This window comes from Cladophialophora psammophila (genome assembly GCF_000585535.1).
Source record: "Cladophialophora psammophila CBS 110553 chromosome Unknown aczJe-supercont1.11, whole genome shotgun sequence".
NCBI classification, from domain to species: Eukaryota; Fungi; Ascomycota; class Eurotiomycetes; order Chaetothyriales; family Herpotrichiellaceae; genus Cladophialophora; species Cladophialophora psammophila.
Genome location: NW_006912932.1, coordinates 149500 through 170446, shown reverse-complemented (window position 1 = coordinate 170446; position 20947 = coordinate 149500). Strand labels below are relative to the sequence as shown.

General features: G+C 52.0%; 8 protein-coding genes across 8 annotated transcripts; 5 read left to right on the top strand and 3 right to left on the bottom strand.

The window, feature by feature from the left end:
- Positions 1-889: 889 nt before the first annotated feature.
- On the top strand, positions 890-2525 carry A1O5_07269 (uncharacterized protein; the record flags this gene model as incomplete). Its single annotated transcript, XM_007747858.1, has 2 exons — positions 890-2008; positions 2076-2525. The coding sequence occupies 2 exons, from the start codon at positions 890-892 to the stop codon at positions 2523-2525; spliced, it is 1569 nt and encodes a 522-aa protein (XP_007746048.1).
- A 1051-nt stretch (positions 2526-3576) lies between these two features.
- Positions 3577-5484, bottom strand: A1O5_07268 (uncharacterized protein; the record flags this gene model as incomplete). The annotated part of the gene is made up of 2 exons (XM_007747857.1): positions 3577-4279; positions 4331-5484. 2 exons carry the CDS (start codon positions 5482-5484, stop codon positions 3577-3579), a joined length of 1857 nt encoding a protein of 618 aa, XP_007746047.1.
- A 1328-nt stretch (positions 5485-6812) lies between these two features.
- A1O5_07267 (uncharacterized protein) lies at positions 6813-7463 on the top strand (the record flags this gene model as incomplete). The annotated part of the gene is made up of 1 exon (XM_007747856.1): positions 6813-7463. The coding sequence occupies one exon, from the start codon at positions 6813-6815 to the stop codon at positions 7461-7463; it is 651 nt and encodes a 216-aa protein (XP_007746046.1).
- A 29-nt stretch (positions 7464-7492) lies between these two features.
- Positions 7493-8680, top strand: A1O5_07266 (uncharacterized protein; the record flags this gene model as incomplete). The annotated part of the gene is made up of 1 exon (XM_007747855.1): positions 7493-8680. One exon carries the CDS (start codon positions 7493-7495, stop codon positions 8678-8680), a length of 1188 nt encoding a protein of 395 aa, XP_007746045.1.
- A 1144-nt stretch (positions 8681-9824) lies between these two features.
- Positions 9825-10370, top strand: A1O5_07265 (uncharacterized protein; the record flags this gene model as incomplete). Its single annotated transcript, XM_007747854.1, has 1 exon — positions 9825-10370. The coding sequence occupies one exon, from the start codon at positions 9825-9827 to the stop codon at positions 10368-10370; it is 546 nt and encodes a 181-aa protein (XP_007746044.1).
- A 644-nt stretch (positions 10371-11014) lies between these two features.
- A1O5_07264 (uncharacterized protein) lies at positions 11015-14902 on the bottom strand (the record flags this gene model as incomplete). The annotated part of the gene is made up of 1 exon (XM_007747853.1): positions 11015-14902. One exon carries the CDS (start codon positions 14900-14902, stop codon positions 11015-11017), a length of 3888 nt encoding a protein of 1295 aa, XP_007746043.1.
- A 1507-nt stretch (positions 14903-16409) lies between these two features.
- On the bottom strand, positions 16410-18453 carry A1O5_07263 (oxidoreductase; the record flags this gene model as incomplete). The annotated part of the gene is made up of 8 exons (XM_007747852.1): positions 16410-16545; positions 16604-16814; positions 16865-17330; positions 17384-17496; positions 17551-17685; positions 17737-17888; positions 17940-18048; positions 18108-18453. 8 exons carry the CDS (start codon positions 18451-18453, stop codon positions 16410-16412), a joined length of 1668 nt encoding a protein of 555 aa, XP_007746042.1.
- A 692-nt stretch (positions 18454-19145) lies between these two features.
- Positions 19146-20711, top strand: A1O5_07262 (uncharacterized protein; the record flags this gene model as incomplete). The annotated part of the gene is made up of 1 exon (XM_007747851.1): positions 19146-20711. One exon carries the CDS (start codon positions 19146-19148, stop codon positions 20709-20711), a length of 1566 nt encoding a protein of 521 aa, XP_007746041.1.
- Positions 20712-20947: the final 236 nt, after the last annotated feature.

Sequence of the window (20947 nt, the reverse complement as noted above, 5' to 3'; positions counted from 1 at the left end):
AGATTACGAGTCCCATCAACTGGGTTTTCTCAACCGTTTTACTGCGAAAGGAGCGGCTGGATGCATGCTGTTTCCTTTGTGTCAGAGAGGCGGGTAAGCAGGCAGGCAGACAACACCGCCTCCCGTTCCAAACTCCACCAGCGCAAGAAAGGATCTGAGCAGAGCGTGACTGACGCTGAGCTGCGCAATGTGAGGCACTGGGGCTGAGCTTGGGGTTTGAGCTTACGCCCTGCTCACCTGGGCCGTTATGCAGTCCATTGAAGGCTGACGCTGCGTCCTGGGGCGGCATGATTTATGTGTGTACGTGTTGTTTATGTTTGTGTTTCTGTGTGTACATATCCAACCTAGCCCTTGTCCCCCTTCTCCTTTTTCTGTTCCTTTCAACAAGCTACCGCCCCTCCACCATTGCATTGCCTCCGGGGGGGCGTATGTATATACGCGTTATGAGGAAAAACAGCAGCTATTTCTAATTCCCTACCACTCTCCCTTTTTTGTTTTCCCCCTTGCCCTAGATTCAGCATGCCGTGTACAGGGTTTTACGCAAGGTTTCCTGTGTTGTCGTCGTTGTTGCTCTTGTCAGCAGCCACTCAAAATGAACCGGAACAAAGAAGGTTTGCTGTTGAAAGCAATGTTTGATTTGAGTGATATTGTTTTTGTTGTTTTTTGTTGTTTCTGTTTGCTCAACCTGCGTCGTTCCCGCTCCTTTCTTTCGCCTCAGCAATAGAGGGGAGTGAGAGATCGAAATATCAGGGAGTGAGAGATCGAAATATCAGGGAGTGAGATATATTCCTCCCCCACTGCTTAAATTGTTGGAAATGATCTATGTCTTCAACCCTCCCTTCTCTTTGCAACAACAACTGCAACTTCACATTTCATCCATCCGCCAGACATGGACAGTGGAAGCAGTTCTCCAGGCTCTGGGCCAATAATCCTCAGCCCGACGAGCAGCCCGTCCGGTCTCGACGAAGAGACAGCCAGACACCTGAGCTTGTTTGCTTCGGACGATGGCGTAAATGATACCGATGATGGACCATCTTCAATCTTCCCCCGCGATCTGGAGGCGGCGCCACTGTTCTCAAGCCAAGTCAAGCAGCGCCTCAATGCGTCGTTTTCGACGAGCGACCAGGTCCCGGAACTCCCAGCATACGGCCTCTTGGGACTCCGGACGGGTGCGTTCGACAAATTGCATGATGCCAGGTTGTTGCCGCGGGACCTGTCGCTGCAGGATAACCTGATCTACGCCAACATGCAACACCCCTGGTCGACCTTCATCTGCGGCCAGCAAGGCGCCGGCAAGAGCCACACCATGTCCTGTCTGCTCGAAAACGCCCTCATCAGTGACAGCACCATCGGCCGCAACCCGACACCCATGTCCGGTTTGGTCTTCCACTATGACAAGTTCACATCTCACAGCGCCACCCAGGTCTGCGAAGCCGCCTATCTCAGCTCTCGGGCCATCAAAGTGCAAGTCCTTGTGTCGCCATCGAACCTGCCGGCCATGCAGAAGCTCTACCGCAATTTGCCGAACTGGCCGAAAGGCGCCCCGAGGCCGGAGGTCATCCCATTCCTGTTCAGCGAGCAGCAGCTCAACGTCGCGAACCTCAAGGCCCTCATGGCTGTGGACCCCGATGACAAGAACCCACCGTTATACATGGCCATCGTCAACAAAGTTCTCAAGCAGCTCTCGCTCACGGGAACCACGACGGGCGTCAACTACAGAGCGATGAAGAAAGCGATCCTCAATGAAAGTCTGACGCCTGCGCAAATGACCTTCCTCGACATGCGCTATAGCTTGACCGAATGGTTTCTCAGAGAGACCGCACCGCAGTCCATCAAGGAACGAGCCGGAATGGTCGAGTTCAAGCCTCGAACAATCTTGATCGTCGACCTCAGCTGTTCCTTTATCACCGAGTCCGACGCGTGTGTGCTGTTCTCTATCTTCCTGCAGATCTTCCTCGGCCGTCGCGACAGAAGCCCTTTGATTATCGCTCTAGACGAAGCCCACAAGGTGAGGCGTGGCTCCCCAGTTTTCTGTCCCCCATCTCTCCTGCAAATTATAACTGACATGCTTGAAGTTCATGACGGAAACCCCAGCCGCGCAAGCGTTCTCGGAGGATCTGGTCCAGGTCATCCGCCAGCAACGACACCTCGCCACGCGCGTGGTGATTGCGACTCAGGAGCCGACCATATCGCCTAAGCTGCTCGACCTCTGTAACGTGGCCATTGTGCACCAGTTTCAGTCTCCGGACTGGTACAAGGTGCTGGAGCGACACCTCGCGGCCTTGGCGCAGCCAAAGAGTGGAAGCGACAGCCATGACAAAGTCTTCAAGACGATTGTGAGATTGGGTCGGGGAGAAGCTCTGGTGTTCTGCCCAAAGGCATACTTCGATGTCGACGGTAGCAGGGGCTGTCTCAACTTCAGACCGCTGGAAGACGGATATGCGAAGGTCAAGATCCGAGGGAGGATCACGGCGGATGGTGGAAGGAGCATTCTAGCATCTGATGCGAACCAGGGAGGGGAGTGAAAGAGAGGAAAACGTGATCTGAGGGACGCCAATATCATGTTGCCCAGGCCGTTAGAATGGGACACGGTGATCACACTTCATGTCGTTGCGGAGGTCAACAACGAGCTTGTGGGATTGTATTGTAGTTGGGACATGTGGTTTTGTTGGGCTCCAGGAAGCCGGACATCGATCCAATGTTACAAACAGCCATTTCTCAATGCGCAAGATATGCATCAATGATCAACCTCTCGATGCTTGGGACATGTCGGATGTGATTGCAGCAATCCTTGACGAGAAATCAAACAGACTTTGGACATGTTCAGTCTGACACCCTATCAGAGAGCTCCATTCGGCTGGACACTGTAGATAATGATGGAATTGTATTTCCTTCGGGAAAACAGACTCCAGTCTCACTCGGTGCGGTCGGCTCCATGTGGAAGAGCAGCCAACCCATCCACATTGAGGGCTCTTATGTCGCAATCGAGTACGACATGCTTTTCCACGTCATAGTGCCACTTCCTTTACCCGAGCATACCGTTTGGCAAGAGTTCTGTAAGTTGGGAGGGAAAATGGCGAATATGATGGAGTCGTCCCAACGAGACTAGCGAGACTAGGGCCCGAGTTGTTGCTCTCCATACAAAAACCGTGCGGTCCATGTCAGGTCCAGCCGGACCATGAAGATACAGATTCCAATATGTCAAACGACAGGCCATGTGTCTAAGACCTGTACTCCTCAGGTTGCAAGCTGATAAAAATGACTCTTATTTCTCGTCCTGAGACGTATGTCCGAATCCCGTCCGATAGTCACATGTAGCCTTTGGTTCACGGCGCGCGCTTGGGTAACTGCTATCGGGCAGGTAACCGAATACTGCACTCATCTTGAAGAGCAGTGGTTGGGTTCTTATCGTATGGACGTTACTGCAAACAAGTTGAGACTTCCGCTCTTCACTTTGGGAACAACCGCGGTGGATCAATGACGGTTTCTTCTTTTTTGAGGTTATCGTCGTCTTTGTCGGGTGCGTCCAAAGATGTTCTGCTAGACACGCCTTGGCCGGGGGCATTGGATTTGAAATCAGTCATCCTTTGTCGCCTGATCCAAGGGGGACCTCTGATCGGGAATCTCTCTTTGATCGGTTTCTTTAAGATGGATTACTTCCGGTATTTTACTACCCAAATCTCCCAGATCCGAATCCATCTCAGAGTTGGCGTGCATGCTTCCGATCTCAGCGAAAGCTTGCTCATCATGGAGAGAACGGCCCGGCGCATTCACTGTCCTACGCTGTTCAAGCATGTATATCTCAGTGGCTTCTAGCCACGCATCTGCATATTCGCTCGCGCCCTGTATTGACTTGGAGTCCACGGCGAAAGTGTCAGGCGCACATGGAAGAGACAGAAATGCGAAGGAATGGATGTGCTCGGCAATGTGGTCCAAGGGGAAGCCAGCCGTTTCTGGGTCAACCTTGCTGTTGGGACCACACAATGGACACGATAGAGATGCAGGCGACAGTGTTCTCAGGGATGCGTCAAGTAACGTCGGCATCTGGTCGATTGTGACGAATGCCGAGTGGTTTTCCATGATGTGATCTGATAGATATGAGCTCTCTTGGTATCTGATGCCATCAGCGCATATCAAGCAGCTCCAAGACATCTCATTGAGAGGCTCGTCTCCTGTCATATGATCCATCCAGGCTTGCCGTGTGGCAAAAGTGGCTTCCGGATTAGAGCACTTTTCGTAGATGCACGTATATGGGCGGATGTCCCTAGTAAGGTGCCCCCTATGACATGATTAGTCCATGGCATGCGCCCCAAATCCCTTTCATTCTCACCTCCAGAGACTGTCAGAGCAAAATGTAGGATCAAGCAACTGATAACAGCAAGGGCATTCAAATGACCTTGCTCTCGGACGCATCGGGGGCGGCACAAGATGATGCATATTTGAGGAAGTGGGAATGAACAAAGAGCCTTGTTCTTCGATTTGGTCGTTGATTATCTCCGTCGGGGCTCCTAGACGCATTACACTTGGACTGTCGGCAGCTACATCTTGCGCCACGTTAGAGGGCCCTTGCTGAACTGAAGCCTCGGCGATGGTAGGAGCATCAGCGTATAGCGACAAGTTGGTGTCTGGTTCTGAGACCGACGTCGGCTCGGCTCGACTAGCTTCAACATTCACAGACGGCTTTTGAGAATGCTTTTGAGCATATAGGAAGCGGTTGCGCCTCCTGAGATTTGCGTAGACCAAGCGCCGTTGAACAGAAGTTAATCTCTGCTGATTGGTCACGGGGCTGAAGGCATCAGAAGGTCCTGTACCTGTATGTGATAAGATCCAAGATGTGAGGAAGGCCTTGAGATGTGAGTGTTCCGATTGTTTGAAATACCAGTCGGCTTCCTGTAGTGGAAACGGAGTTTCCGATGGCCGCAGCGCGAGGCTGAGATTGTCCAATTGGTAAAGCATTGACTCAACGCCCTTCATTGATTCGGCAAGCCGATCGTCGTCAGGTTGACCAGTACCATCTGATCCGCATCCTAGGCTGGACTGATCAGACCAGGGAGATATTGACCTCGAGATTCGGTGGCTTTGACCCCGACGGTAAGTCACTGCTCTCCCCCTGTACATAGCATCTGGCTCTCCTTGCTGAGACCTACGTGCTGCCCCAGCGAGGTGTTGCTCAACCCCCTCTACGTGAAGAGCTTCTTTGCCCAACGCCTGGCACTCTTTAAGAAATTCAGCCAACATTTGCAGAAGGCCAACAAAGATATCCACCAGCGCTGTTTTTCGGCCAACCCTGGCATCTACAGAAAATGAGTCTGTGTCCGGTGCGACAGCGTCCATTCCAGAAGCCCACAGCTTGAAAAGTGCGAGCTTGTTTTCGGCCCACTCATGCTCCATCAGCAGGCGGATATTGAGGCATTCCTCGAACAACTCCTGGCATCTCCGGATTTCAATGAGGACATCCGAACCAGCCGAGGGGCGACCTAGCATATTGTCCGCTATTTGGCGATGCACTGGTTCCGGCTATGCCAGACAGTCATTGAAATCTCGATGCTGATGATAGAAGATGGCAAGACGTTGCCGACGGAAAGGCTTTTAGGAGTGAAGAGGCCAGGGTGAAGGCCAGTCCAATGCGGGGGATTTCTTTCCGTTTCAGGGATGGCGGGACACAGAGAAGGTGGCACGGTGGGCTGAACAGCGTTTTCTCCTTCCTTCATGCACAAGGTCATGGAAATCCCCTGGAGAAGACCGTTCAACACGAGACCGGCATCATGGCAGGTGAGAAAGTCGATGGCTCAGACATAGTCGACATCGCTCCCGATGCCTTGATCGCCATAGCGCACGTCGCCACGTTGCTAGGCATTAAGGAGTTGGATCGAGAACTTGGGAGTTTGGGAGGGGAGCTAGCTGCCCTTTCGAGGATATTGCAAAGGGTTGACAGTTCGTTGCAGGCAGACCGGATTGAGAGAAGAATCAGGAAACTGCTCAGGGAGCTTGCACGAGCCTGCACCGTTCGTCAGCATTCCCTGCGAGCGAAATCTGGAAGCTGATCTAAATCGGCAGTGGCACCGTGAACAGCCTTGTGAAGACTTCGGCTTTCTGCTCTATCTTGCAGATACATCGCAATCCCACATCGAAACGAACCATGACTTGGAAGCTGGCTTGTGGGCCTATGCTTCTGAGGGACGATTGCCGAAGCTCATTGCTCTTATAAAAGCATTCGGGGGTCAGCCGACTGGACAAGCGGGGAGGCATCGCCGGATCGCGAACGCCGTTCCTGAGGATAGCTACCCCAGAGGCATCGCCCAGAAATTATATCAGACGCTGCAGAAGTATTCCAGATGCCATTGTGTGGCCCGGGTTGATGACGAGGCTGAAGGTGTCATGGACAAGAAGAGACATCTATCTCGGCTGCGCCTGAAGCCTTTCTGGACGGTAAGAGAGAGAGATATTTGCTTTGACATGGCTTTTTCCTCTCGCCCGGCATTTCCCTCGTCTCTCACCGGGATCGAGTGGCAATATATGCAGTTCCGGGTTCCTAGGTGAGTCAATCCCTTCCGACCAACCACACGCCACAGTCGGCTGAATTCAGCAAAGTGAATGCCTAGGGAAGAAAGATGATTTTTTTCACAGAGCAAGAAGATTGTCGAGACATTGGGGAGCAACCCTCAGTTTCCGTCAAAGAGACACAGCTGTGCAGTCATATGAGTTCTGCATCCGGTTCCCAGATATGTCTGCAGGTACATGAGGACCAGTTATGGCTGCTTGAGGACTGCCTGCCGTTAAAAGAACGCATCCTCGCTTGTCCATCACGCAGTATGTCCGATGCATTCCAGACCGGTCGTCTGTCTGATAAAATGAAGGTCATTTTGGCCTATATTATTGCGAGATCCGCCTGGGAGTTTTATGACTCTGACTGGATGTCCAGATCATGGACTGCTGAAGATATCCATTTTATGCAAGAGCTGGCGTGTGACAACGACGACGTCGAGCCTTTAATTTTTATCAATCGACCATACTTAGCCGTCCGACGGGAAGATGCTAGCATTATTGAGAGCGAAACTAGCAGTGTTATCGGGCAAATTCACAGATATCCTCGAATACTGGCCCTTGGAATGATGCTGATTGAAATCGGCACTGGCAGGCGAGCGAGGAGTCTTTTCAGCAATTACCACGAAAACCTCAACTCCGATTGGCATTCTGCTCGGCAGTTTCTGTCTAAAACGGTCCCTTGGGACGGTTTTGACTACAGAGCGTTTTGGGATGCCACGCGAAATTGTGTGAACAACAAATTGTTTCTCAAGGGGCCAATAGCTCGCATCGGTGGGCATACATTAGTCGACATCGAAGCTAGGCGTCGGATAATCTTCGAAGACGTCGTAACACCACTGGGAGATCTTCTTTCTGGCACGGGATGGATCCATGATATCTGCACGGTCGGCTCGATGAAGCCACCATGGATAAGGTAATTCTGGGCTCCATTTCCACTCGGGTTACGATGCCTGACGCTGCTAGGAACTCTGCAGTCCAACCTGCTTCACAAGCGATCGGCACTGCTGAACGATGTAATATGCCTAGTTCGACATCGCGGAAGCTTGAGATCACCCGGCCTACCACTCACATACCCCCCAGCAATCGTCTAGGCTTCGAGGTTGCCATTATCTGCGCTCTGCCTATTGAAGCGGATGCTGTCATTTCGTTGTTAGACGAGCACTGGGAAAAAGGCACCCAGAGATATGGCAAGGCTGCGAAGGATCCTAATGCCTACACTGCAGGCCGTATTGGTCACCACAATGTGGTCGTGGTACATATGCCGAGTATGGGCAAAATCAACGCCGCCGGTGCTGCCCAGGGTTTGCGTTCTAGTTATCAAAATATCCAACTTGCTTTGGTCATCGGGATCTGTGGAGCAGTGCCCCAGGATCGGCGCTCCGGGCGAGAAATCTTCCTAGGGGACGTCATTATTAGTCGGGGACTCATTCAATACGAGTTTGGCAGGCAATATCCAACAGTGTTCGAAGCCAAAGATAGTCTAGAAGGTGGATGCGGGAAGCCACCTGCAGAGATTCGATCGATTCTCGCGAAACTGGAGACACGGCACCATCGACGTTTGCTGGAACTCAATACAGATCTCCTTTTGAGAGGCCTCCAGGCAGAGGCCGAAACATCGGCCTACCCTGGTCCCTATGCAGACAAGTTGTTCGACTCTTCTTCACTCCACAAGCACCGCAAAAGTTGCCAGACTTGCGAAAGTGAGGGCTCATTTCACATATGTTCCGACGCCATTCACAACAGTTGTGAGGACCTGGGTTGTGAGACGGATGGCCTGGTGCGACGTACACGGGGCAAGACTCACGCCCGACCTGCAGGCACAGTCGAAGGATGGTCATATTCCCCGTCGATCCATATCGGCAACATGGGATCGGGTGACACTGTGATGAAGTCTGCTGCACATCGAGACGAAGTTGCACGAAAGTACGATATCATCGGATTTGAGATGGAGGGCTCTGGCATCTGTGACTTCTTTCCTACTCTGGTGATCAAGGGAGTGTGTGACTATGCCGACAGCCACAAAAACAAAAAGTGGCAGATGTATGCCGCGGCCACGGCGGCGGCGACCACGAAAGCCTTTCTCGAGGAATGGAGGCCCAAGGCGGCATCTCCAGTGGATACAAACCTTCACTAGCTAGTGATTGAACCATCAGACCTGCTGCTGCCGGCCGTCAATAGACAATCCACAAGTTCAATCCTCAATCTCTGACAGTTAGCCGCTCCACACGAACATGACAATGACGGAATATCAGAACATTTAAGATGCAACGCCCGTGCAAGTGACTTGCTGATCCTCCCACCAATCGGCCAACGAATCCAGCCAAGCAGCATTGGCACCTGATCCCAGGGCCGAGGTGTTGAATGAGGCAATTGATGCAGCTCGTGCAAAAAATTGGTGGCGTGATGTTGAGTTCAAGCCTCGGCACCAGCGCAAGGCTGTAGCAGGGGCCGAAGGGAAAAGGGGCTTGGCAAGGCTGCAAGGATTGCGGGTGCCGGATCCTGTTAGCCGCCAACAAAACCAAAAGAGAAGAATATTCATTGAACATACTGGACTTGTACTTGTATGTTTCCGGACAAGTCGAAAAGCCATCCAGATGCTCATTCATTCAAGGTACTGGTAATGCGATGGCCGGATCGACCGCTTTTCCGGAAATGATCTACGGAGAGTGGCATGTTCACGAACTCTCTCGCGCACTAACTTTACTTGGGTGGCGTGAGAAGCATATTATGTGCTCAAGTCACCGCATCCTCGTCGGCGATTTGTCAAGGCTTGCCCATGCAATACCAAGTAGCCTGTTTTCCAGCCTTACAAGTAGAGGTTAGCGGGTAAAGTGTTAGGTAAGTCCCTTCATACGTCAGCCAGCAAAGCACGATCACGCCGTGTTGCTTGGTCCAGGGTACCACAATCAGCGAAAAATACCTCGGGACTCTCATCTTGCGTTTCTTGTCGAGCTGTTGCATGTGTTTTGAGTTCAGTGCGCGAATTCCCGCCCATTCCCGGCGGGGGCTGGAGGAAAACCCAAAAAGAAAAGGTATTTGTACACCCGGACATAATCTCACAGGGCGTCTCGGGGTGCATTGGATCAAAGACTTTTCTAAGACACGGAAATCATCGGAAAACCGACATCACAGCAATACACAACAATTGACAATCCTCAATTAAATCCTCACCCATCGAACCCATTCGAGGTATCTATCAAGCATATCTGAACAACAACAACAATCAATCCAGCCATCCATCCATCCGCAACATCAACAACAAAAACACACAAACAACAATGGGAGTCCTACAACAGACCTTCCCCCTCTCCCTCATCTACTTCTCCCTCGTCTTCCTCTCAGGCGTGATCCTCGGCTCCATCCGCGTCCCCTATCTACAACCACTGATCGGGGCGCGGTACGCCGAGCTGTTCGAGATGCCCATCATGCTGATCATCATCTGGCAGGCGGCGCAGGTGACAGTGTGGAACCTGGAGTCCGGCCAAAAGCAGCCGAAGGGCAGCTGGTGGAAGAACGGGTTGCGGTTCATGGCGTCGACGCCTGTGCTGGTCGGCGTGCTGGCGCTCGTGTGGCTGCTGGCCGTCGAGCTGGGCACCAGCGTCGTCGCCCAGGTCTCCTGGGGCACGGGCTCCTGGTGGGACGGCATCGTCCAGTACTTCACGGGACGCGACGTCGTCGCCGGCCCGGTGTTCGGGATGGTCCTGTTGGCGTACGCTGCCATGCCGTGCATCGCGTGGCTGGTACAGACGCAGGAGGACACGGATAAGTTGTTGTGGGACTTTGATGAGTCCTTGGCCGAGCAGGAGGACTACTGCTCTCGGTGAAGAGAGAAAAAAAAAAAAGGAACTGGACACGGAGGCAGCGAAGGGAGGACTTGTTCAAGCACGCGGCTCCACCACACCGGGGGTCTGCTGAAAGTACCTAGACTAGACAGGATGCTACAATACGTGTCAGACGACACACGGGAGGATATCTGGCCAAAGGGGGGGAGAGAGACATGTATCACCACCAGGGGGTCCTAATAAAGGCGTTTTATTTCATACAGCGATTTTCATCGAATTTGATCTTCCTGATTCCTTGGTGGGCAGCTTTGGACAGAAGGGAATTGGATGGAAGGACGGTCGCCATCCAACTTCGATTGCTTGTTACTATGGAGCAAACAAGGTCCAGCTTCCAGCCAGCCAGCCAGCCAGCCATTCATCTTATGCATCTGGCGTCATCCTTCCTGGAACGTGTCCCACGATGCCAAACCGAACGGAACTTGAAAGAGCAGCTCGACTGAGAAGAACTAGCGAAGAAAAACAAAATCCATAAGTTCAACATCCAACCACACTGTGCCCAAATTTTTCCAGCCCAGCAGAGCAATTGTTTTGCACCCGCCGCTTCCAGGTTTCCAATAGCGACCCAACCCAAAACACGGGGAAACTGCGAAGACAAGAACGAGCGTGCGCGCATGCGTCGCAGAGTTTCAATTCCCCGGCCCCTTCACTGCGATCTTCTTCACCCAGACTTTGAACTTTTCCTCTACCCGTCTCTCCCCCCCGCTCTCGTCGACGTCGACCCGATCAAAGCCCTCTTCCCGAATAAACAGGCCCCAACTCCCCAGTTCCTCCAAATACTGCTCCATCGACTCGTCCTCAAGACGTCTGTATCCCTCGTTTTGCCAGCCAGGGAGGAATGTAAAGTGCCATGTGAGGTACAGGTCCTTGGCGTGACGGTTTGCCAGAATCGGCGTGGTGAAGAACTCGATCTGGTCTTGTGAGATGCTCGTGGTGACTGGTTCTTCAGCTTTGGCTTTGTCCTCTGGAGACTCTTCAAACAGATCGGCAAACCCGTCTGGGTCGGTGTCGTTGGTCTCTTCCGTGCGAATGAGGGGAGTGACAGTCTTTTCCCAATAGACCGCAAACGTCGCGACTCGTTTCACCGCTCTTTGTCTTTTCGCAGCCCGGAAAGCTTTCTCTTTCAGATCCACCAAGTCTCGCTCGATCCATACTCTGGCTTCAACTGTAGAGTCTTCACCAAGGACAATGTGTTGCTCCATCAATTCGTAGTGTAACTCAGTTTGCACGTTCACCCTGTCAAGTTCGGTCCCATTCTTTGACGATGCATACTGGTGAATGGCAGATATTATCTCTCTGACTTTGTCCTGCGCCCTTGAGACGTTGTAAGTCTTCATGAAGTAATAATGATCGGCATTCTTGTAAATCTCCACACCTACGAATGCGCCCCAGACGGTGTATCTGAAGACTTGTCGATCTTCGTCTTCATCCGATGTGGTTCCCGACGCCGCATCGCCTTCGCTATCCGACTCGCCTACAGCGTCTCGATCAATAATTGTAGGGTCTGTCGCTGCTTCCAGTTGCTGATCTCTCTTGAGTTGCATCTGCCGTAAAAGCTCCGGGTCGAAACCTTGACTCTGCAAGGGTTGGCTCTTCTTGAGCTGCATCTGCTTCAGCAGTCCTGGGTCAAACTTTTGTTGACTGGATGCTGGCTTCTCGACACGCTGACGTTGTAACGCATAAGTGCCTGCTTCTTTTTGGCGCCCATCTTCGAGACGGTTGATTTCTTCAATATCCTGTTCTTCTTCCATATTTGATTCCTCGGCCATGCGGCCGCGAGCTGTTGTCACCATCAAGACATCGTGTCCAGCCCCAAAGACAAACTCCGCACCATCGTCTTCTTCACTATCATCTCCGTCTGCGTGCTGACTAGCGCGCTCGAGCTCTGTTTCAATCTCAGCAACTCGGTTCTGAATTTCCTCCACTTCTTCTTGGTCGGCTGTCTCAAAGAGTTTTAACTGAGCTCTAAGTTTCTCGATGAGTTCCTCTTGACGATCGGCTTGCGTTTGTCCGTTTTTAATCGGGTTGCTCTTCGGTGGCTTACTTCGGATAATCTGTGTCCCTTCGTCTGCAAAGCGGACTTGTTTTTTATTGGCTTTCTCTTCTTTTCGCTCTTTGGTTCGCTCCTTCCTGTGGCCTCTGGTCCTCGCGTTGTGCCGCTTAGTGCTGCGCGTACTACGTAGCGCTCCCCAGTGATCAATTTCCTCTTGGATTTTGGGTGTTTCATCGTCGATGATATCAATATGCTTTTGACTGAAGGTGCGCCTCATTTCTGTTAAGACTGCAACGTCGCTCGGCTCTTCCGAGCTCTCTGCTGCCTTTTGTACCCGTCTTCTGATATTGTCGCGAATGTCTTGTATACGTGTCCTTCGGATCTTGCCGGGTCTCCCCTGCTCAATGACGAGAGCAATAAATTTCCCAATCTCGTAAAGCTCATTTGTTTCCGTCTGTATAGTTCTTTCAGTCATTTCGCGGTCCGAGAAGCATCGTAATTGTGCGAATGTCCAGAACACGCTCCCAAGAGCGTCTAGGTCTCTCTTCCTCTCCTTTGCAACTTCGTGTTTAACAATCACTTCTTTCTCCTCTTCCGAGTATTGGTCAAAATTCTTAGGGAGTGTTAGGCCTCCACTGGGACCTGGAGCAAAGGACGATGCTGAATCTGCGACCGGCTTTTGCCTCATTTGGGATTTTGCGTCTCCAGGATCGATAGGCGATGCGCCTCGCTTTACTGTAAGCGTCTTATGGCTAGGAATAGGTCCACCAGACACTCCACCAGACACCCTGGACTCGCTCTTATGGTCATCCATAGCTCCTCCCTTCGCCGCCAGCATCTCAAGACCAGACAGAGGCCGAATGGATAGACTGCTTTTGTCTTTATCTCCAGCACTAGCCCTAACACCCAATCCTTGTCGTTCTCTTTCGGGTTTCAAGGGGTTCGCGCGATCATCAGTTGTTTTAACAACATCACCACGCTGGGCTCTAGGATCAATTCCGTCATTTGCGATGAACTGACCACTTAAGATTAGGTTGCTCACGCTTCCTCCAACCGTAAGCCCGGAACATTCACCCTGTTCTGCCTCACACAAGCGCTTCTCTTTTGCATGTAGACTTAGCCCTTCACAATTTGAGGCTAGACCGTGGCAGCCTTCCACGTGCAAGGATGGAGATTCAGTTCTGAACGGCTGACGTTCATTGTTACTATTCGACTGCCGGCTTCGCATGCTGGCATCCCTCGTGTGTTGGTTTGTCCTGTTGTAGGTTTGATTAGTCAGCACCCTAGGGACTGGATCGGGCTGCTCGCTTCTGACCCGCTTCAATTCGTCGCATATCTCTGTCCGGGCGGGCCTTGAGTTCTTTTTGATATGCTCATGTGCCATGGGTCCCGAGTCCTTTCGGGCATGCTCTTGTGCTATATCCAAGCGATCATCCCTGCTCTGTGCTTGGGGGTCATCGTCAGAAAACAGGTCGTTGTTGGAATGAGTATCAACATCCGCGTCAGACAATGCCCCACCCCGATCCGAGAATAGGTCGTTATTAGAGCCGTTGCCGGCCTCCGTGTCAGACAATACGTTACTTTGCTCCGAGAATAGGTCATTGTTGGAGCTGTTGTTGACATCTGCATCAGATGGTGTCTTGCATTGTTCCGAGCTTGAGCTACTACTCGGTAACGCTAAAAGCCCGCGTCGCCGCAGAGCTTTCTCTCGGAGTTCTTTGCTCCGTTTTGCTCCAGCTTCTTGCTCTTTGAGCATACATTCGCGAGCTTGCTTCAAGAGCCATTCTTCTTCAGTCAAGTTTGGGGTTGATCCTTTTTTGGGCGGCGCTGCTGGTTCTGACGTCGGCTTTCCCTGGTGAAATCTCGATAACAACCTTTTCAGACGCTCTCCCTGTTCATCTGCAGTCTCACCTACACCGGAATTCTCCGGACTCACAATCTTTGACCAGTAGCCTTCGTCTTCATGGTCAGCGTCTTGATAGAAAGATGAACCGGGATGGGGATCAGGAAGTAAACAATTTTCGTCATCAGTGAGGGGGAAGCCACCGGGGAACGGATTGACGAATCCAAACTGAGCCTTTGTGAAGGTCTCGAATTTTTGATTAGCGATTTCGCTTGCCTGTTTTGTGGGAACAAGACGACGCTTCTTCTTTGGCTCCAGCGAGGAAGGTACGGGACGTTTGCTGAGAAGGTTCTCGGATTCGATTGTTGAAGGGTCTAGAAGGGTTGAACGAGCCTTTTGATTTGATAGGGAAAGTGACCGTTGGTCGGTGAAGGCGCCGTGGGTTTCTGCCAATGAAGGCTCTATATCGAGAGCAGGAGAACTTGCATCCGTCTGAGGATTGGGCAAAGAGCGAGGAGGACGTTTTGGTAGAACCGAATTTTCAGTGTCACACGACTCGTAGATCTCGTCAGAGTCGTCAACGATCCGCCAACCAGTTACCTGTGAAGCTTGTGATTTGATGGTCTGACGACCTTCGACTCCGGGCAGACGTCTCGCTGGTATTGGGGCCTTAGATGACATGCTGTGCTGCGAGGCAAAGGCGATCCGAATTGGTTGCCGGTGGTCTGATGAAGAAGCAGCTGTCTGGATTGAATTTCGAAACGATGAGGTCGTAGAGGTTGGCGGTCTAAGAGGAGGTCGGACGAAATTGCTGTCAGACTGATCGGAGAGAGGAGGGAAGTCGCTGTCGAACCTCGAGTTATTAGCCCCCATTGTTGCGAAACATTGGCTGAGACTGAGGGAGCGACGGAAAGTGCTGTATATAGGTCCCGCCCAAAGTTGAAGAGCAAAGGAGCCACCCTGCAAGCAGCAACGGAGCAGAATATGATCGAATGAGCTGTAAGTCAAGTGAGCCACAAGAGATCGCTGATCAGCTGCGCGGAGTGCATGAGACCTGTCACTTATGCCGAGGCTTGGTGAATTGAAGATCGGTGGCAGGGCTCGAACTCAAGTCGCAACAGAAGTATCTAAGCATCGCCAAGTGAACGAATTGTCCCGCACTTGGATGTGCTGTAACATCAAAGAAGCTAAGTAGATGAGATGAAGTAAGTGCTGCAGTATTTGAAGATACAGACAGTCTGATGAGGTCGATCACTGGAGTTGAAGTCCCAAGAACTCTGAGAAGAGGGGAGGGCGACTGAGGTGGGCAGGAGAAATGTAGATCGGCTGGAGGGCGACGCCGACCTAAGCAAGCTACCGAGGAGAAATGGACAGAAGATTGGCAAATGGCAAAGGAAAGAAGTCTAAGATAGATCCAGTGAATGTAATGAAACAAGAGAGGTAGATGAGAGTCTTTAAAGGTGATAACATAAGAGAAATCTGCCAAGGATGCCATACGAAAGATTGGAGATATTCAACTGAACAGATTCGGATAGCTGCGAGAGTCCGTCAGCTAGAATTTTGAGGAGAGTCAGGGCGGGGTTCGGAAAGTGGAAAGCGTTTGTATCAAAACCTGGACCTTGCTCAGGGAAGACAACCCAGGCATCTTCCCTTCTCTTATCTCCGGAATGATTCTCTGGCAGGTAGACAGATACGGTGAGCGGGCATCATGAACCCAGCTGGTCCGCATGTGACTAATCCAAGACGCGTTGTGTTGGCGCCCCGGGTCGTGGGATGAGGCAGACGCCGTTGGCGCACCTTCTCGACTTGTGGGCATTACTGCTGAGCAGATGGAATATAGCGAGCGACAATATGTCAATGGGAGAGGAGATCGATTGCCTCCCCTCACAGGCTATGGGAGGATATGAATGTCCCTGGAAGCTTTGAGAGCTGTGGGAAGATGGATTGAAGTTGAGGTTAAAATGCCAAGACATGGAGCTAGCGCGAGGCTGAAGGTCTAGGAGACGACATGGCAGGGACATGGGCAACATGGGACGCATCACAATCAGCTGGCCAGCCTTGCCAGATACGACATTGTCGGTTCAAGAAGCTATTATTAATAGTACGATTTTACTATTTCCTCCTCGGTATTGTCAAAGTCCGCAGCTGCCTGCTCAACACAATTATCTTCGGACGCGATTCCTACTCTTCACGCTTCATATACCACGTCCGAACCCACGCAGCGGTTGCAGACAAATAGGTTCGTTGGATCTCTGGCCTCCTTAACCTTTAACAAGCGGTCATAATTGGATCCCCAGAAGACTCTCTGCCAGTTAGGTTCAAAACTGTGGGTAGGTTAGGCACCGGAGAAGTATCGTCAGGGTCAAGGGAGCTCAAGCTTACGGATTTGCTTCATTCACATAAGTCCCCGCGTCTGGTCCGGCAATTTTGGTCCAGCGCTTGCTCATCTCAACGAGTTGGAGCCTCTTCTGGTGCTTTTCGGTTTCAGGTGCTTCATCTTCCCAGTTGGTACCGAAGCTCATTATCGCTCGGCCGTCCCGCCACGATGGGTGGACTGAAGTGTTGTCTCGCGTTGCCGAGTTAACGTGTCCAACTGAAAGATGGTGTTAGGAGATGTTATTTTAAACAGTGGTCACTACTGACTGAAATTGAATGATGGATAATGTTCTGGACCGAACTCCAACATCATGTCGATGATCTCACCTGACTTGTTAAATGCCATATCCGGAGTAAGAAGTCGAGATGAATCCATAACGTTCATGGCGATATTTGGATCCTGAAGAAATACATTGCAGTAGTCGATCCAGCGAGGAAAACTGAAGGTGACCATGGCGAAGTTCGCGCCATCAATCTGTCCAAGTCGCTGAAAGGCAGTGGAACCTTCAGACAACTCTGCTTCGGTACCTCCAGGTCGAATGAACAGGCCGGAAAAGCCATTGGTGAGGTACCCGTAGCCTGTATAACCGGCGTCTGTCATGTTCACCAATGCACCGAGGGAGCCTTCTAGGACCGGACGAAGGGTCGAATTGGTTGTAGCATTGATCTGTATTGCCGCAACCTGAATATGGGTTGGTTCGGGGTGAGTTCGATAAGTCACCGAGGTTATGACCTACTTCCAGTCAGCTTGAACGAGCCTCATCCCTCTGCTCCATGTGGACTAACACCCCATGCGCTTCCTCCTCCGCCACGCAAGGCATAGAAGTAGTCGGCATCAGTATACTGATTGACAGTCACATGTTTTCCCTGTGCGTTGACCAATTTGACATCCAATACATCTGCCACCATGTCGTCAGCGATGTCCAATGGGCGATGATACTGAAGTAAATTACTATCAACGCCCAGACCATAGAGATTGGACCAGGCAGAGTGACCGCCCCCAGTCAACCATCCTCCGGCAGCACCAACTGTCCTTGCATGACCGCCAACCACGATAACCCGCTGTTCAGACGCAGCCCGATACACATCTAGAGCTGTTAGCGAAGACACCAGTCGGTACCTGGAAAACACATATATACCTAGCCACTGCTCCCCTGCTTGCAGTGTAACGGCAGGAACACCATGGCTCCCTGCAGGAGCTCCCTCGACGATGTAGCTGTCTGTCCATTGTCTTCCTTTCAAGTTATGAGTCCATATAGAGAAAGAGCCTCGACCACTCGACCGCCCGAGACTATGCAGGGGTTCAGACATTAGGCACGTCAATCTCCCGAAGTAGACTTACTGGTCATGACCAGTATTCTTCACCACAAGGTATAGATGCTTCTCGTTGGCGAATTTGATTGCAGCTTCGATGTCTGCCACAGTTGTCGCCGCCACAGAGTAATGTGGAACTATTGTCAGCATCAGCATAGACTTCTGAGACTTTAAATTCAATTTTGGCTCGCATTACCAAACCCCGGTTGGCACGGTGTAGTGCTTGATGAGTCGATGAAGCACTGCTGGTTGCCCAGCTCCCATACGATGGCCGTATATGCCCCAGACTGATTAGTTCTCCAAAAACTATTGTCCCATTCCTGTCTTGCCTGTTTGCAACCTTCGGCGTCAAAGTGCTCTTGGTGGCAAACAGCTGCTGAGGGAAAGGTCCGCACAAGACGGCCTGAGATACTGTTGTTAAATTTTTGCCATGTCTGCCAATCAGGCCAGCAAGGGTCTCCGTATCTGCAACGTGGACGGCGCGGGGGCGTAGAAGCCCAGCAGACATGTGGAATAAGGAGAAGCAAGATGTATTTGAGCATCGTGACAAGCATTGCAGATAGCGCCGATGAGGTTCAAACATATATTCCAAAATGGATATTGAAGAGGCAACAGGGCAAACTTATATACTTGTATACCTTGTTTTGATAGTAGTTCGATTTGTGAATCGTTACCACCTAATTACATGAGGACGCGAATACGGGCCGTTGGATTGTGGAAATACTAGACATCAAGGAGAGGAACAAGACAAAGCATCCAGTGGGTTTGCATATTCCCAAGCAGCATTTTTCAAAAGCAGTATTTTTCGTATTCGAGAGAGTGCCAATGGGGGGATCGGCGTCAAAGATCCAAGTTGCCTGGAGTCAGCCTCGCCGGCCCACTGTATGACGCAGACTTGGCCATGGCACCAAGATCCCAGGATACGAATACGACAGGATAGCGATCTGCAGGACATTCGATGAGGGCAATCAGCCAGGCCAAAGAAGGGCGAGAACGGAGTTGGCTAATGAGAGGCAGCCTTGAGATAGGCTGGCAACATCAGTGAGAAATAGAACAGAAATAGGAAGAGAATGAAGTCAAGTTTTGCACTCTCGAGCGAAAGGAGGATGCCAAAAAGGGTTTAGCTTCAATTAAACACGACGCGCCGAACTTGACGCGCTGAAAGGCCCAGACTGCCTCAGCAACAATTCAATCATCCCACATCTTCCCCCTCCCCCGACCAAGTCCTAACGCCATGGCGCCCAGAAGATCTGAAGAGCCCAAACGATTTGAACCTCAGCCGCTGCTGGCCCCTCTCAACGACGAAGCGCTTTTTCTCCTCGGCCAGCTTCAACACGAGAGAGACCGCGAAATGAAAGCCCGTGAATATCTGAAAAAGGCCGCAGAGCGTCTCACAGACATTACAGGAGAACTCAACGACCGGGCCTACCTCCACAAGGTCAGGCACTCCAAAATCATAGCTCGCCGCGTAGACGCTAGGGGCACCGAGAATGAAGCAGAAGAAAACAACACAGAGGCGGATGCGAGATATGAGGAATTTCAACAAAGGGTCGCGGCTCTCACGAAGAGGATGGACTTGAGTATCCGCGGAGTCATCGACGATATGGCCTGGCTTGCCAAATATCCTGAGACCCTGAAGACGGTCGTGGAGAAAGCGCACGACACAACGGACGAGCAGCGGAGCAATTCTCAGACGGCAAGTCCCACGCCATCGAGAAGAACTAGGCAAAGGGCCATCGTGGACGATGGTTACAGCGGCGATGAGGAGCAGGAGGGCGCAGAAGCCAGGTCGTCTCTCCGGCGGGCACGCCAGACATCGCTGTTCCCGAGGGTTCAGCCGGTTGACACGCCACACATCCAGCTCTCTACAGCCCTGACTCAACAATCGCGGGCGTGGACGTCCAAGACCCTGACAGAGAGATATGCACGTAACAACGACTACAGGGGGTGGTACCGAGTGCTCTACGACGCCAACAACCCAGGAGAATCCGCGCCTCCCATGCCCGACGAGAGTCTGTGGTTCGCCGCAGAAGAAGGACGCGGGAGCTTGTCATCTAGTCAACGTCTGCGAAGGCGTCATGCCCTTGATCGGCGCTCGAGAGGCGCGAACGAAGCAGGATCTTCGGATGACAACGACCTCGAAATCGCCGCCGAGAAAACCCGGCTCAAGTGCCCCATCACCTTGCTCCCCTACGTCGACCCAGTGACCTCGAAGAACTGCAACCACAGCTACGAACGCGGTGCCATCCTTTCGATGCTGACGACCTCGACGAGCTTCGTGCCCTTCACGCCCACCCAACTCGCAGAGCTGAGCCAGCTGAGCGACAAAAAACGACCCCAACGCGAACGCCAGATCCGCGTCAAACAGGTCAAATGCCCCGAATGCAACGTCCCCCTCGTGCAGGACGATCTGGTCGAGAACCCAGCCCTGAAGAGACGCGTCGCAAGACTACTTGCGCAGGCACAGAAGGACGATATCGCCACGAGCGACGTCGATAACGATGATGATGACAGTGACGACCGCGAGGGTATAAATCGCGGCACGCAGAAACGGCCTGTAGGCCTCGGCTCGAGCCCTTCCTCTGCTCGCAGGCACACCCCGAATCCGATCAAAGCAGAGAGGGTGTTCCGCGCGGCGGAAGTGGGAATGATTCCCCAGACGCAACTGGCGGACGAAGAGGAACGCCGCACTCCGAGGATCGCCTCGGAGCAGCAGCAGCCGCGGCCAGCTCCTCAAGGCAGAGAGCGGACAAGGAGAAGGAGGAGCATCATGGATGTGGATGATGCTGACGATGGCTGAGATACAATCAACTGAACTTGGAAGTTCAATTTCAAGTTGAAACTGACCTCAAACTTGGGATAGGACCACGTATCCCTCCTGGGAAGGTCAAATTATCGAGGGAACGAAAGACGTAACAAGTAACAACGAAAAGTTCCACGTAGACATTGACAACTAGCGATCGATCGAGACTACAACGCAGTGCAGAGAAATGCCTGTCTACAAGGCTGCTCAAAGGCGGACACCGCCAGATTGAT